At 42.8% G+C, this 12,821-nt stretch overlaps 1 protein-coding gene across 5 annotated transcripts in view; it reads left to right on the top strand.

The window, feature by feature from the left end:
- Positions 1–12,821, top strand: part of AXDND1 (axonemal dynein light chain domain containing 1) — a 44,615-nt gene that overhangs the window by 20,652 nt on the left and 11,142 nt on the right. For all 5 annotated transcript variants that reach the window (XM_081194337.1, XM_081194336.1, XM_081194340.1 and 2 more), the window contains 5 exons: positions 309–543; positions 1,530–1,743; positions 3,071–3,164; positions 3,765–3,973; positions 12,142–12,238. In XM_081194337.1, coding sequence (XP_081050463.1) covers positions 309–543; positions 1,530–1,743; positions 3,071–3,164; positions 3,765–3,973; positions 12,142–12,238 — 849 coding nt within the window. The remainder of the gene's footprint in view (positions 1–308; positions 544–1,529; positions 1,744–3,070; positions 3,165–3,764; positions 3,974–12,141; positions 12,239–12,821) is intronic.

The following is a 12,821-nucleotide window of genomic DNA, read 5'->3' as shown; positions in this document are numbered from 1 at the left end:
CCCACGATTTCACATCTTGTTTGGTCCTAAAATCGTTAGGCTTTCCGGGTCATGTGGCCAACATGACTAAACTGCTTCTGGCGCAACGGGACACCGTGACGAGTGCCAGAGCGCACGGAAATGCCATTTAGCTTCCTGCCGCAGCGGTACCTATTTATCTACTTGCACTGGTGTGCTTTCAGACTGCTAGGTTGGCAGGAGCTGGGACAGAGCAACGGGAGCTCACCTTGTTGCGTGGACTTGAACTGAGCATACAGTCCCTGAGAAAGGTTTCAGGAAATTATGGCATTTGTCCCTTCTCCTGCTAGATGTTGAATGAGGAGTTGGCGCAGTTTGGTGGAGAAATCCTCCTTCTGAGACAAGAGCCCCTCACGGTGACTACTAATCTACAGAAGCAATGGGTGGAGCTGGGACTTGTTGTGCATGGGCGTCACAAGACTCTCAAGGGAAGGATGCCTGTTGAGTTGAAAATGCTGGAGAGAATCAACAAGCAGTCCACTCTTCTCTGTGAGCAGTACCGTGTAAGGATTTGCGGAGATAACGGTGAGAAACAGCTGGGTTTTCCCCAAAAGATTTTCTGGAGCACCTCTGGCAAAGGAAATTAAGAACCTTTTCCTGATACGATTCATAAGAACATAAGAAGAGCGTGCTGGATCAGGCCAGTCGCCCTCCTAGCACAGCCTCCTGCTCTCACAGTGGCCAACTAGATGCCCATGGGAAACAAGCAGATCATGAACACAAGGGCCCCTCTCCCGTTCTGCGGTTCCCGGCAACTGGTATTTGGAAGAACGGCTGCCTCCAACTTGGAGGTAGAGCATAGTCTTCACGGCTGGTAGCCACTGATAGCCCTCCATCACTGCCTCCTGGGGAGCAAGTTCCATAGTTTGTGCACTGTGCGAATAAGTCCTTCCTTTTGCCTGTCCCGAATCTTCCAACGTTCAGTTTCATTGAATGGCCGCAAGTTCTAAAGTTACAAGAGAGAGAGGGAGAAAAAACTTCCTCTCTCCATTTTCTCGATGCCACGCATTGTTTTATAAACTTCTATCATGTTGCTTCTCACTTGGCATTTCTCTAAACCAGGCATCCCCAAACTCGGCCCTCCAGTAGTTTTGGGACTACAGTTCCCATCATCCCTGACCACTGGTCCTGTTAGCTAGGGATGATGGGAGTTGTAGTCCCAAAACATCTGGAGGGCCGAGTTTGGGGGTGCTCGCTCTAAACTAAAAGGTTCCAAAGGCTGCAGCCTTTCTTCGTAGGGCAGTCATTCTATCCCTTCGATCATTTTGCCCACCTTTTTCTGATCCTTTTCCTTTTTAAGATGAGCCGACCAGAACTGTAAGCAGTACTCCAACTGTGGTTTCACTGTAGATTTGTATAACAGCATCGTTCTGTGGGGCAAGCAGAAACGCTTGCTTGCACTGGCGAAACCATTGCCTTAGCATGGTGTTTCCACCTCTTAGGTTTATGTTTAACTTGAATTGCCTTCCTACATCATTTCTTGTTATTTTACATTTTTATGTTCTCTCCAGGATCTGCTAGAATTTTAACGTCTTTGATCAACAGCTTGGAAGACTGGAGCTTCAAGCTGCTTGCCAACAAGCAAAAGGGTTCTATGCATGAAACGGAGTGGATAAAATTTTTCCAGACAGTTTCTGAATGGATAGCCCAGATAGACGATCTCTTGAGCTTCATTGGTTCTGGCGACGCTGTAGAGGACCGAAGGCTTAGAGCATTTCATAGCTTGTAAGATAAGATGATTTTCAAAGCTGTTTGCTTTGCTTCTGTAGAGCACTTGTATCTGGACAGATAATAATCTTTTCATAGAAACTTTCAGATGATAGAGCCCTTCACTTCTGAGTCAGCAGTTGAGATCAGATGGTTGGGTGGAGACACATTTGAATAACTGTTAACTAATAATTTTAACAGAATTTTGAATTCAGCAAGAGTTTAAAGTGCAGCAATATTGGCACCCACCACTGACCTCTTCCTGCCCCAATCAAAAAGCTGGCAGGGGCTTTTTAACCCCTCCCTCCGGCATGAACAGTGAGAGGGGGGTAGATGGAGCTCTCCCTTTCCTTGCAGCTCTGCTGGTAATCCAAAGGAGCCTTTGCTGCTGGTCACACTGAGGCTTGGACTTAAGAGCCCTTTGGCTCACTAATGGATCAGTATGGGTCAGCTGTGTGGAGCCTCCCTCCTGATGCCATTGCTACACCTTACCTGGAGGGGAATTGGTCCAGCTGCTCAGCCCTGCCCTCACTGCCATTCTGCCCTACTCTGCCACAGCTCTGCCCCAACACACCCTCCTGCTTTGGCTGTGTCACAAGTCTGGTGGACACATGCAAGAACCTCTGTCCCCGACACCTTTGCTTTCTGTTTGCAAGAGGATTCGTTTTTATGCAGTGTCAAATTTCTACTAGGCTCAGATGGAAATGTCTGCTCCATCGCTCAGCTCTCCACAACCTCATTCCCACCTCATTCTGTTGCATATGTCAAGGGCCCGAGAGCAGTCAATAGGACAAATAAACAGCAAAAACCTATGTTACACCATGCAATTTTAAAAGTCCTTTGTCCATGTCTTGGCTTGTATGAGAGAGAGCAACAAGGCATCTTTGGATTGCTGGGGTCCAGCAAAAAAATTGTCATCAATCCCCATAATATTGAACCAGTCAGACAGATGGCAACTGGTGAAGACAAGTATTGTCATTGCCAAAAATGATTTCCTCTGTAATCTTGGCTCATCTCTTGTTTTCTTACCATGAAAGAAAAGACAGAAGAGCTCCATGTCTTTTCTCTCATGAATGCAATAAAGTCTGGAAGATGTGATTCTGAGAAGACCGTTATGAGGAAGAGCATTCAGCAACCCTTGCCAGATCAGTGTCGCATCCTTTGAAATTGAAATTATACTTTCAGCTTGACCAGTGTGTGGAATTTTATTCTCAGCTCAGAATTTGGGGGTTCTTTGAGCCCATTTTAATAATGATTTGGAAGTTAAGAGTCTAAGGTAGTGTCTGGTCCTGATCTAATTGGTTATGATGTTGTTATTGTTGTTGACTTAATTGTTTCCTTTAAGGTTGATACCTGAGGATGTGTTCAAGAAGATTCAGCAGTGGATCCTGACAACCACTAGTGGTTCCGAGAAAGAAAATGATCAGCTCAGCCATGAAGTAGGTGTCCTGGTGTTTCTCCAACTTCTAACAGCAGAGGCACACTTGTTTCAAACTAAAATGGAAGGCAAACTTCACTCTTAAAACACTCTAAATGTAAGCCTTTTTATGTGTAAGGTAATAATTACCTGTGCTCAGAGGAGGCCCACCTTGTGTTTCTGCATGTGTCACTCTTCCGAGCGTGTGTCTTGATTAGAAGCAGCCAATTCCAAAGAAGTAAGTCAGGCAGAGAGAGAAGAGGCAGCCTTTTTTGAAGGCCAGCAGTTCTGCTGCGTGTCTGTATTGAGAGCAGTTGAAATGGTCAGTTTGCAGCTGATGCAGAATTGGAGAGATGCAGATTTCTATAGCAAAGCTAAAAAACAACAACATAAAAAGTGGGTCTTGTTGCAGGCTAAGGATAATGATAGGTCTTGGATCTGAAAAGCTCCCCCTTTCTTCTTCCTATATGATGTCTGTCTTGTACATGTGTACAGATGTACAGAGAAAAGAAGTAAGTCCCTGGGACTTGTTCAAGCAAGCGGACCCAGGATTTCAGCCCTAGTGTTCATGCTGTGACTTTGTGGTATAGCTTGAATCCACCTTGCTCTAAACTTCCTACAGCTGAATGACTTCCACAATGCTCTGAGCAAGTGGATGGTCAACCTGCTCATCCACATGGCTCCAGACCACATCTCTCGTGATACCCTCCCCTTGACTGATGCAGAAGCGGCAAGGCAGGCGGAAAGGAAGCTGCTGAACATTTTCAAGCTGGAAGGAGAAGCCACAGGCCTGGCTGCAAAGCTGAGCACATTCTCCTGCTACATAGTCAGGTATTGCTGATCCCACTGAATCTCATCCGCTTCATAAAGTCACCCCACCAGGCGGGAAGGAAGCCCATGCCATGACAGAAAAGCTGTGTGGCAATGACAGAGAGCACCATGATAGGGCACATCTAGTGATATCTCTGTCTCAGCTACCCACACAGTAAGTGAACAGTAATGTTTCCCTCACAAGGTTGCTGGAGGAGGAACACACATTTTTATTTATTTGTGGTATAGATGTAGATCATGACATGGCCAAATACTGAAGGAGGTTTTTGTGGCCCGGTTTGTTTTAGTGCCTCAGCCCCACCTGTTCCACCTGGTTCTACAGGGAACCAGGCAGAGGGCCTTCTTGCTAGTGGCACCCGCCCTGTGGAACGCCCTCCCTTCAGATGTCAAAGAGATAAACGACTACCTGACATTTCGAAGACACCTGAAGGCAGCTCTGTTCAGGGAAATTATTAATGTGTGACATTTTAATGTATTTTTAATCTTTGTTGGAAGCCGCCCAGAGTGGCTGAGGAGACGCAGCCAGATGGGTGGGGTACAAATAATAAATTATTATTATTATTATTATTATTATTATTATTATTATTATTATTATTATTATTAAAAGGGACGCGGGTGGCGCTGTGGGTTAAACCACAGTGCCTAGGACTTGCTGATCAGAAGGTTGGCGGTTCGAATCCCCGTGACGAGGTGAGCTCCCGTTGCTCGGTCCCTGCTCCTGCCAACCTAGCAGTTCAAAAGCACATCAAGTGCAAGTAGATAAGTAGGTACCGCTCCGGTGGGAAGGTAAACGGCGTTTCCGTGCACTGCTCTGGTTCGCCAGAAGCGGCTTAGTCATGCTGGCCACATGACCTGGAAGCTGCACGCCGGCTCCCTCGGCCAATAAAGTGAGATGAGCGCCGCAACCCCAGAGTCGTCCGTGACTGGACCTAATGGTCAGGGATCCCTTTACCTTTACCTATTATTATTATTATCATTATTATTATTGTGCTGGTGTTGCCTAGGAGATGTTTTGACTCTTGCAGTTGTGATGAATGGGGTATCATTAGGCAAGCTCAGCCCTCCCTTGCAAGATTAGACACAATAATATTGACCTATCTGGTTGCTGTAAGGATTTCCATAAGATAATGTATGTGAAGCTTTTCATACACTCTGAAAATATTCTATAAATACTAAAATTCATCTGGGTTATTAAGCAAGCCTTCTGGGGACTCTCCCAGAAATCTAGGCAACAAAGCCAAAACCAGGATTGCAGGCAGCAAACAGACACCATTCCATCTCTCTAGATATGAGTCAGCAGAGAGGGAAGCAGGTAAAGTTGTTCCTGGCATGTCTTCAGGTCTAATTTGCTAGAATAATGCTCATCAGAAAAGCTTGCTTAGAAAATGAAAGATTTTGGACTTCCGGGGGCGGCGCGAAACTGTAATGGCGGTCCTCTTCGGGCTCTGAAGAGGGGCTCCGCGGAAAAGGGTCGTTCGCTGCGGCATAGCGACGACCCATCAAGATAAACCACGGGTAGAGTGAGCCCGTGGCCGTGGGACTCGGCGGGCACCAGAAGCTGCTCCGAAAGCACAGAAGGGACCCCGTAAGGAGACCCGGAGTGAAGGAGGGGTAGCGGTGCTGTGAGTTCATCGCTCTTTCCGCGGAAGCGAAGCCGCGCGGCTGTTACAGATGAGCGCTGATCCTTCTTCCCAAAATCAACGCTAAACTGCAAGCAACATACCCGTGAGTAAAGGGGTTTAAAATTTGGCAAAGAAATTCGGTTAATTTGGCTGAAAGCGGGAGACGAGAAAAGGGAAGTCCGTCTTCCGACATTGCTGACAAGATCAAAGCAAAGCTTTTAGAAACGGAAGCATTTGAAACGGGACTTTGGGAAGCTTAAACTTTTTCGTGCTATAAAAATTGCCTATTTTATTGAGCTGAAGGTGGAAATGGACATTGACTAAAAGAAGCAGCAGATGGTGACTTTCCTCCTATCTTTTTTCTTCTTTGGGCTGTATTTTTAAAGAGCCAGATTGTCGGGCTGCCAGAGAGAGAGACTGTGTCAAACTGCGGAAACAGTTGCAAACTGTGCTAGAAAGTAATTGTTACATTTGAGCAGAAAAGACTGATTGGGATACTGTTACAAGCACCTTTCGTGAAACTTTGTCGATTTATAAAAGGTGCTTTGGGAGATCTTGAATTTATGAAGGGACTTTTGGATTAAAGAATTTACTGTTTCGAAACAATTTGGAACTTTAATGGCGGATTACTTCCTTCCTTGTCTTTGAAATCGGGTGGCACTCCCCCTACAGGGCTTTCGGATTACAAAATCCTGGGAACTGACTTTTGTTTTGAATTCCATCTCACTGGCTGTTTACTCCTGAATTTGTCTTTCCCATGGAACAATAGACAATTTGACCTTGAACATTGACAGATGTGTAATGAGTGGTGCAGGGAGAACAAGAGCGTCTAAAGCAAAGGAAACTAAAGAGGCTAAGGAAAAAGAAAAGGAAAAGGAAAGAAGACCAGCACAATTTGTACAAACAACATTGACCCAAGGACGCCGTTCGTCGGTTCCAGCTGTACTGGTGTCTCATAGAGAACAAGGGGAAATAACTGAGAAGTCCACTGAGGAAGATATGGCAGCAGGTGGGTCAGACACACTATTAAAACAAATATTGGAGCAACTATCAAGTTTAAATCAGAAGGTGGACGATCAGTCTGTGAAGATAGATAAGGCAACTTCCTCGATCCAAAAACTGACTGACCAAGTTTCCCAGCACACGCAAGCCATAGAGAAATTGCAAGGAGCAACAGCGGAAAATCGAGAATTAGCTGGAGAAGCAATCCAGAAAGTGGGAGTCCTACAAAAAGAGGTTGAAGAAATAAAAGGAGAAGTTAGGCCCCTGCACAAACAGGTGGGTGAACAACAAGTCTATCTGTCAATGGTGGAACTGAAAAATCGTGAGAGCAACATCAAATTGAGAGGTATTCCAGAACTCGAGCAAGGAGACTTGATTGGATACTTAACACAGGAATTCTCGAAGTTCTGGGGTTTAAAGGAAGACACGGATTTTAGGATTGTCTCGGCATATAGATTGGGAAGACTGGTAAGGAAAGACAGATCCAGAGACTGCTTGATAATTTTAAGAACAAAGGAAGAGAGAGACAAGATCCTAGGCCTTCACTTCAAAAAAGCAATTGAAATACAAGACAAAAGAGTGGAAATTTACAGAGATATCCCGAGGCAGCTGCTGGACCTTAGAGCCACCTATACAGAATTAGCAAAATTGCTGAGACACAACGCAATCCCCTATAGGTGGGAGTTTCCACAGGGATTATCCTTCACCTACAAAGAAAGGAAGGTTAAAATAAGAACACCTGAAGATAACCAAAGGTTCCTTCACGACCACGGAGAAGATCTCCAAAAAGGAGCGGATTGGCTTCCAGTTTTACCAGCACCAGCACCGCCCGGAAGTGGGCCAACGCCTATACCTTCGGGATCTGAACAAAAGGAAGACACCCCATCTTAAGAACATCTTAAATAGAACAGGATGTCTCTGCAGCTACTTAGTTGGAACATAAATGGCGGGAATTCTCCGGAAAAAAGGAGAAGGATATTTCATATCCTAAAAAAAGAACAATTGGATGTAATATGTTTGCAAGAAACACATGTGACTAGGCTCCACAGGAAAGTATTAATCAATAAAAGACTTGGCCAAGAATTTATCTCATCAGACAAAGTTAAAAAAAGAGGTGTTGTAATTTATGCAAAGGAGAACCTGTCGCCAAAATTTTTATTTAAAGATGATCATGGAAGAATCCTCGCAATTGAAATCCAAACACAAGGGGAAAAGATTTTGATATTAGGAATCTACGCGCCAAATGATGGAAAATCAGAATTCTACAAGAAGCTGCATGAGACAATGATGGACTATTTGGACTATGCTAATATTATTGTGATGGGAGATATGAATGGGGTGGTGTCTACAAATATGGACAAATCCCAAAATCAAAACTTAACAACAGACGGCAGACTCCCTAAAACTTTCTTTGAAATGACAGACAATATGGACTTGATTGACATTTGGAGGACAAGGAACCCCTTGGGTAAAGAAGGAACTTTCTTTTCTGAGGCCCACTTGTCATGGACACGAATCGACCAAATTTGGATATCTAGAGGGCTGGCTCCGAAAACGAGAAAAGTGGAAATCTGCCCAAAAACCTGCTCCGACCACAATGCCATAAAAATGGAACTGAGACTTTTCCCAACTGGATCCTTCAGATGGAGAATGAATGACACCTTGTTAAGAGATCAAGAGATTGTGAAGAAGGCCCAAAAAACACTAAAGGACTACTTTGAAATAAATTTGAACACTACGGTGGAGAAAAGAACAATCTGGGATGCAAGTAAAGCTGTAATGAGAGGGTTTCTGATTCAACAGAATTCGATAAAAAGAAAATATTGGAATGGAAAAAAAGAAAAATTTTTAGAGAAAATAAGTGAAGGAGAGAAAAAATTGAGAATCAAACCGAAATCTAAAGAGGTGCTAAGAGAGATCAAATTTCATCAAGCACAATATTCGAAACTGATCAATCAAGAGATTGAGTGGAAAATCAAACAAATGAAGCAGAGATCGTTTGAATCAGCAAATAAATGTGGAAAGTTGCTGGCTTGGCAGCTGAAAAAAAGACAAAAGTTAAATACGGTTACAAATCTGGAGATTCAAGGAAAAATAGTTCAGAAACCAGAAGAAATAAGAAAGTGCTTCCACAGATATTTCAAAGAGCTCTACGCACAGGGGCCTCAGAAAGAATCGGAAATGGACCAATTTTTGGAAACAAATGGACTACCTAAAATAAGTCAAGATAAAAGATCAATTCTTAACAGCAAAATAACTCAACAGGAAATTGAAGGTGCCATCCAAAACATGCAGCTGGGCAAATCTCCAGGCCCGGATGGACTCACCTCCAAATATTACAAAACTTTGATGGATTTCTTGATACAACCGTTGTTGGAGGTTTGTAACCAGATCATGGAGGGGAGGAAGGCACCGGAAACGTGGAAAGAAGCATTTATCACATTGATTCCCAAGTCAGAAAGGGAAAAGACTCAGCTTAAGAACTACCGTCCCATCTCACTCCTGAATGTGGATTACAAAATTTTTGCAGACATTTTAGCAAGTAGACTTAAAAATGTATTAAATGAAGTAATTCACAAGGACCAAGCAGGCTTTCTCCCTGGTAGACACATGTCGGACAATACCAGGAACATCATTGATATTTTGGAGCTGTTGCGAATTAGAAATACAAGGGCTGCTTTAATCTTTATTGATGCGGAGAAAGCATTTGACAACATTTCTTGGATGTTTATGAAGAAGAACTTGAAAGGGATGGGAGTGGGACGGGGGTTTGAAAATGGATTAGAAGCAATCTATTTAGAACAAAAAGCTAAACTGATAGTGAACAATGTGGTATCGAAGGAACTTCGAATTGAAAAAGGGACACGACAGGGGTGCCCTTTATCCCCTTTGCTATTTATTTCTGTTCTGGAGGTATTGCTGAATATGATTAGGGAGGACCAGCTGGTGCAAGGTATAGAGGTCGGAGCGAAACAATACAAACTGAAAGCCTTTGCAGATGACCTAGTCTTGACAGTACAGGAGCCAGTATCTAGTACAAAAAGAGTTTTGGAACTTATTTTGGAGTTTGGTCGGGTGGCGGGATTTAAGTTAAACAAACAAAAAACTAAGGTTTTGGTCAAAAATCTGACACTTACAGAGATAGAGGAGTATCAGAAAGAGACAGAGCTAAGTGTGGTTAAAAAAGTGAAATACCTGGGGGTATACTTGTCCACTAAAAATTTAAATCTTTTTAAAGATAACTATGAAAAATGTTGGTTGGAAATTAAAAAAGACTTGGATATTTGGTCAAGATTGAAACTTACCTTGTCAGGCCGAATCGCAGCTATAAAGATGTGTGTTTTGCCTAAAATGCTATTTTTATTTCAGACCCTTCAGGTCGTGGACAGAATGGAATGTTTTGGAAAATGGCAGAAGGATATTTCTAAGTTTGTCTGGCAGGGCAAAAAGCCCCGAATAAAATTTAAAATACTAACCGACTCAAAAGAAAGAGGGGGGTTTGCCCTGCCGGACCTAAGGTTGTACTATGAAGCTGCAGCCTTCTGCTGGTTGAAGGATTGGTTCCTGTTGGAAAACACCGATGTCCTAGATCTGGAAGGGTTTGATAATGTGTATGGTTGGCATGCATACTTGTGGTATGACAAGGCGAAGGTTCATAAATTGTTTAAAAATCATATTGTCAGAAAATCAATTTTTGCCGTCTGGATGAAGTACAAGGATTTATTAGAAAGCAAGACCCCGAGGTGGCTATCACCTGTGGAAGCCAAGATTTCTAAAAAAAAGCCCAATATGGAGGCCTACTGGCCAAAGTATTGGGAACTGATTGAAAGAGTTGGAGATAACTGGAAGCTCCAAAGCCAGGACAAATTAAAAGGTAAGGTGCGAGATTGGCTACATTATGCTCAAATTCAAGAGGTATTTAAAATGGACAGAAAAGTGGGTTTCCAGTTGGAGAAATCGAAACTGGAGACGGAGCTGCTAGAACCAAAGACTAAGGTACTTTCGAGGATGTATGACTTGCTGCTTAAATGGAACACACAGGATGAGACAGTTAAATCTGCTATGATAAAATGGGCACAGGATGTGGGACACAACATTATGTCTGAAGACTGGGAAAGGTTATGGAACACCGGTATGAAATTCACGGCATGTAGTGCCTTGAAAGAGAACATTATGAAAATGGTATACCGGTGGTACATGACTCCAGTCAAGCTGGCTAAAATATATCATCTTTCTGATAATAAGTGTTGGAAATGCAAGGAGGCAGAAGGGACATTCTTTCACCTCTGGTGGACCTGCCCGAAAGTAAAGGCCTTTTGGGAAATCATACATAATGAGCTGAAAAAGGTATTTAGATATACCTTCTCTAAGAAACCAGAGGCCTTTCTCCTGGGCATGGTGGACCGGAAGGTGCCAAAGAAGGACAGAACCTTGTTTATGTATGCAACCACAGCAGCTAGGATTCTCATCGCTAAGTTCTGGAAAACACCAGATTTACCCACACTGGAGGACTGGCAGACGCAGTTGATGGACTACATGGAGTTGGCAGAAATGACTGGCAGAATCCGAGATCTGAGCGAAGAAACTATGGAGGAGGACTGGAAAAAATTTAAGGACTATTTGCAAAAACATTATAAGTTGTTTGAATGTTAAGATAGCGCACGATTAAGAAATGTTATGTTTCCGCAATTTATTTCAAGAAATGATAAAGTAAGTATTGATAGAAAAAACGAGAAATATTTGAAACAAATTATTATGTTTATTAAGAATGTCAAAACTAAATTACAATTTTTTGAAATTGGTAACATAATACATTTAAAGGTATAATAAGATGGGAAACAAGATAACAAATTGCTGAACTGGCTAGAACAATGAATGCAATGCTGAGAGGATGCGAGGAGGTCCAAAAGTGAATTGCTGAAAGATGTTAAGGAAAGTTTCATAACATTTTTTCTTGTTTTTATTTTTCCTTATATATATATATAAAAAATGTTTCTTGTATGTTGCCATGTAAACAAATTTGTTAATCTATGAAAAGAAACGCAATAAAAAACCTTTTTAAAAAAAAAATAAAAAAAGAAAATGAAAGATTTTGTGTCCTAGATCAAATGATAATTATCACTATAATTATAATTATACTGAGCATATTATGATGTCAATAAGAATGGCACTGATCACTTCAGACAGAGTGCTCCATGCATACATTCTCTCAGTAATCCTGATCAATGCTGTTTAGTTAGGATTAGTGTTATCATTCTCATATTTCAGAAGGCAGAATGGGGACGGAGGCTGAGATAACGGGTTGACATTTTTCAGGGCTTCCTAGAGAATTCACAGAGATAAGATTTGAAACAAGTAATTCCTGGCTTTCAAATAGTAGTTTCCCCCCACCCTTGCCTACAGTTAGTTGCCCCACTTTTCTCATTTGTAAACTTCAAATGTAAATGGTCCTCATGACAGAAGGAACGTGACGAAACTGGCTTTCTCATATTAAAGTGGCATTGCTGTGCCGTAACCTATTGCTGACATCATGTATTTCCTCAGCTGTTGCAAGGAGATGGTAGCGACGATAACACGCCAGAAGATGGTAACTCTTCAACCAGATGCAGAACATGAATTGCAACAGTTAGAGAGGATCAAGGTAAGCGAGACCAAATGTGGTCTCTTGCCATTTGTGCATCACTGTCCAAATCCATCCTACTGTTTTTGGTTTTGAAGTTGGTCATTGAATAAGTGAAATAGTTCCTCGATTGGGTCACTCTACTTGTTCTAAAGCCTTCACAATATTTCAAACCCTGAGATGGTCTTTGTTGCTGTTCCTGCCGCTGCTGTATTGATTATGGTGATGGTGATGATGTGAATTTATCAGCTGCTGTTCAAAATTAAGTATTTTTTTCCACGACACTGCCATATTTATTACCCTGGAATGCCTTCAAGCCTCAGCACAGTGCACAAAGGCTGTCTGAAGCAATGGAGATAACTTCAGCTGCTGGGCACTTCTCAGTGTGGGGCTTAAAGCTGTCCCTCATTCGCAGCCTCTGGTGAGCTTTCTAGGTCAGATGGGGATGTCGGATGGCAGCCAGTCCACCGATGAGAAGAGAGTTGCTGTGTAATGTGGCTTCAGCCGCCACCATTTTTATTGTCCCGGAATACCCCTGGGCACGACATCAGAACCCCGAGGCATTCTGGGGTAATAAAGATGTCATTGTCTCTCTCAGCAGCTT

This window comes from Podarcis bocagei, assembly GCF_964188305.1.
Source record: "Podarcis bocagei genome assembly, chromosome: 5".
Lineage (NCBI taxonomy): Eukaryota > Metazoa > Chordata > Lepidosauria > Squamata > Lacertidae > Podarcis > Podarcis bocagei.
The sequence above is the reverse complement of the archived record's forward strand: the minus strand, read 5'-3'. Positions and strand labels throughout refer to the sequence as shown.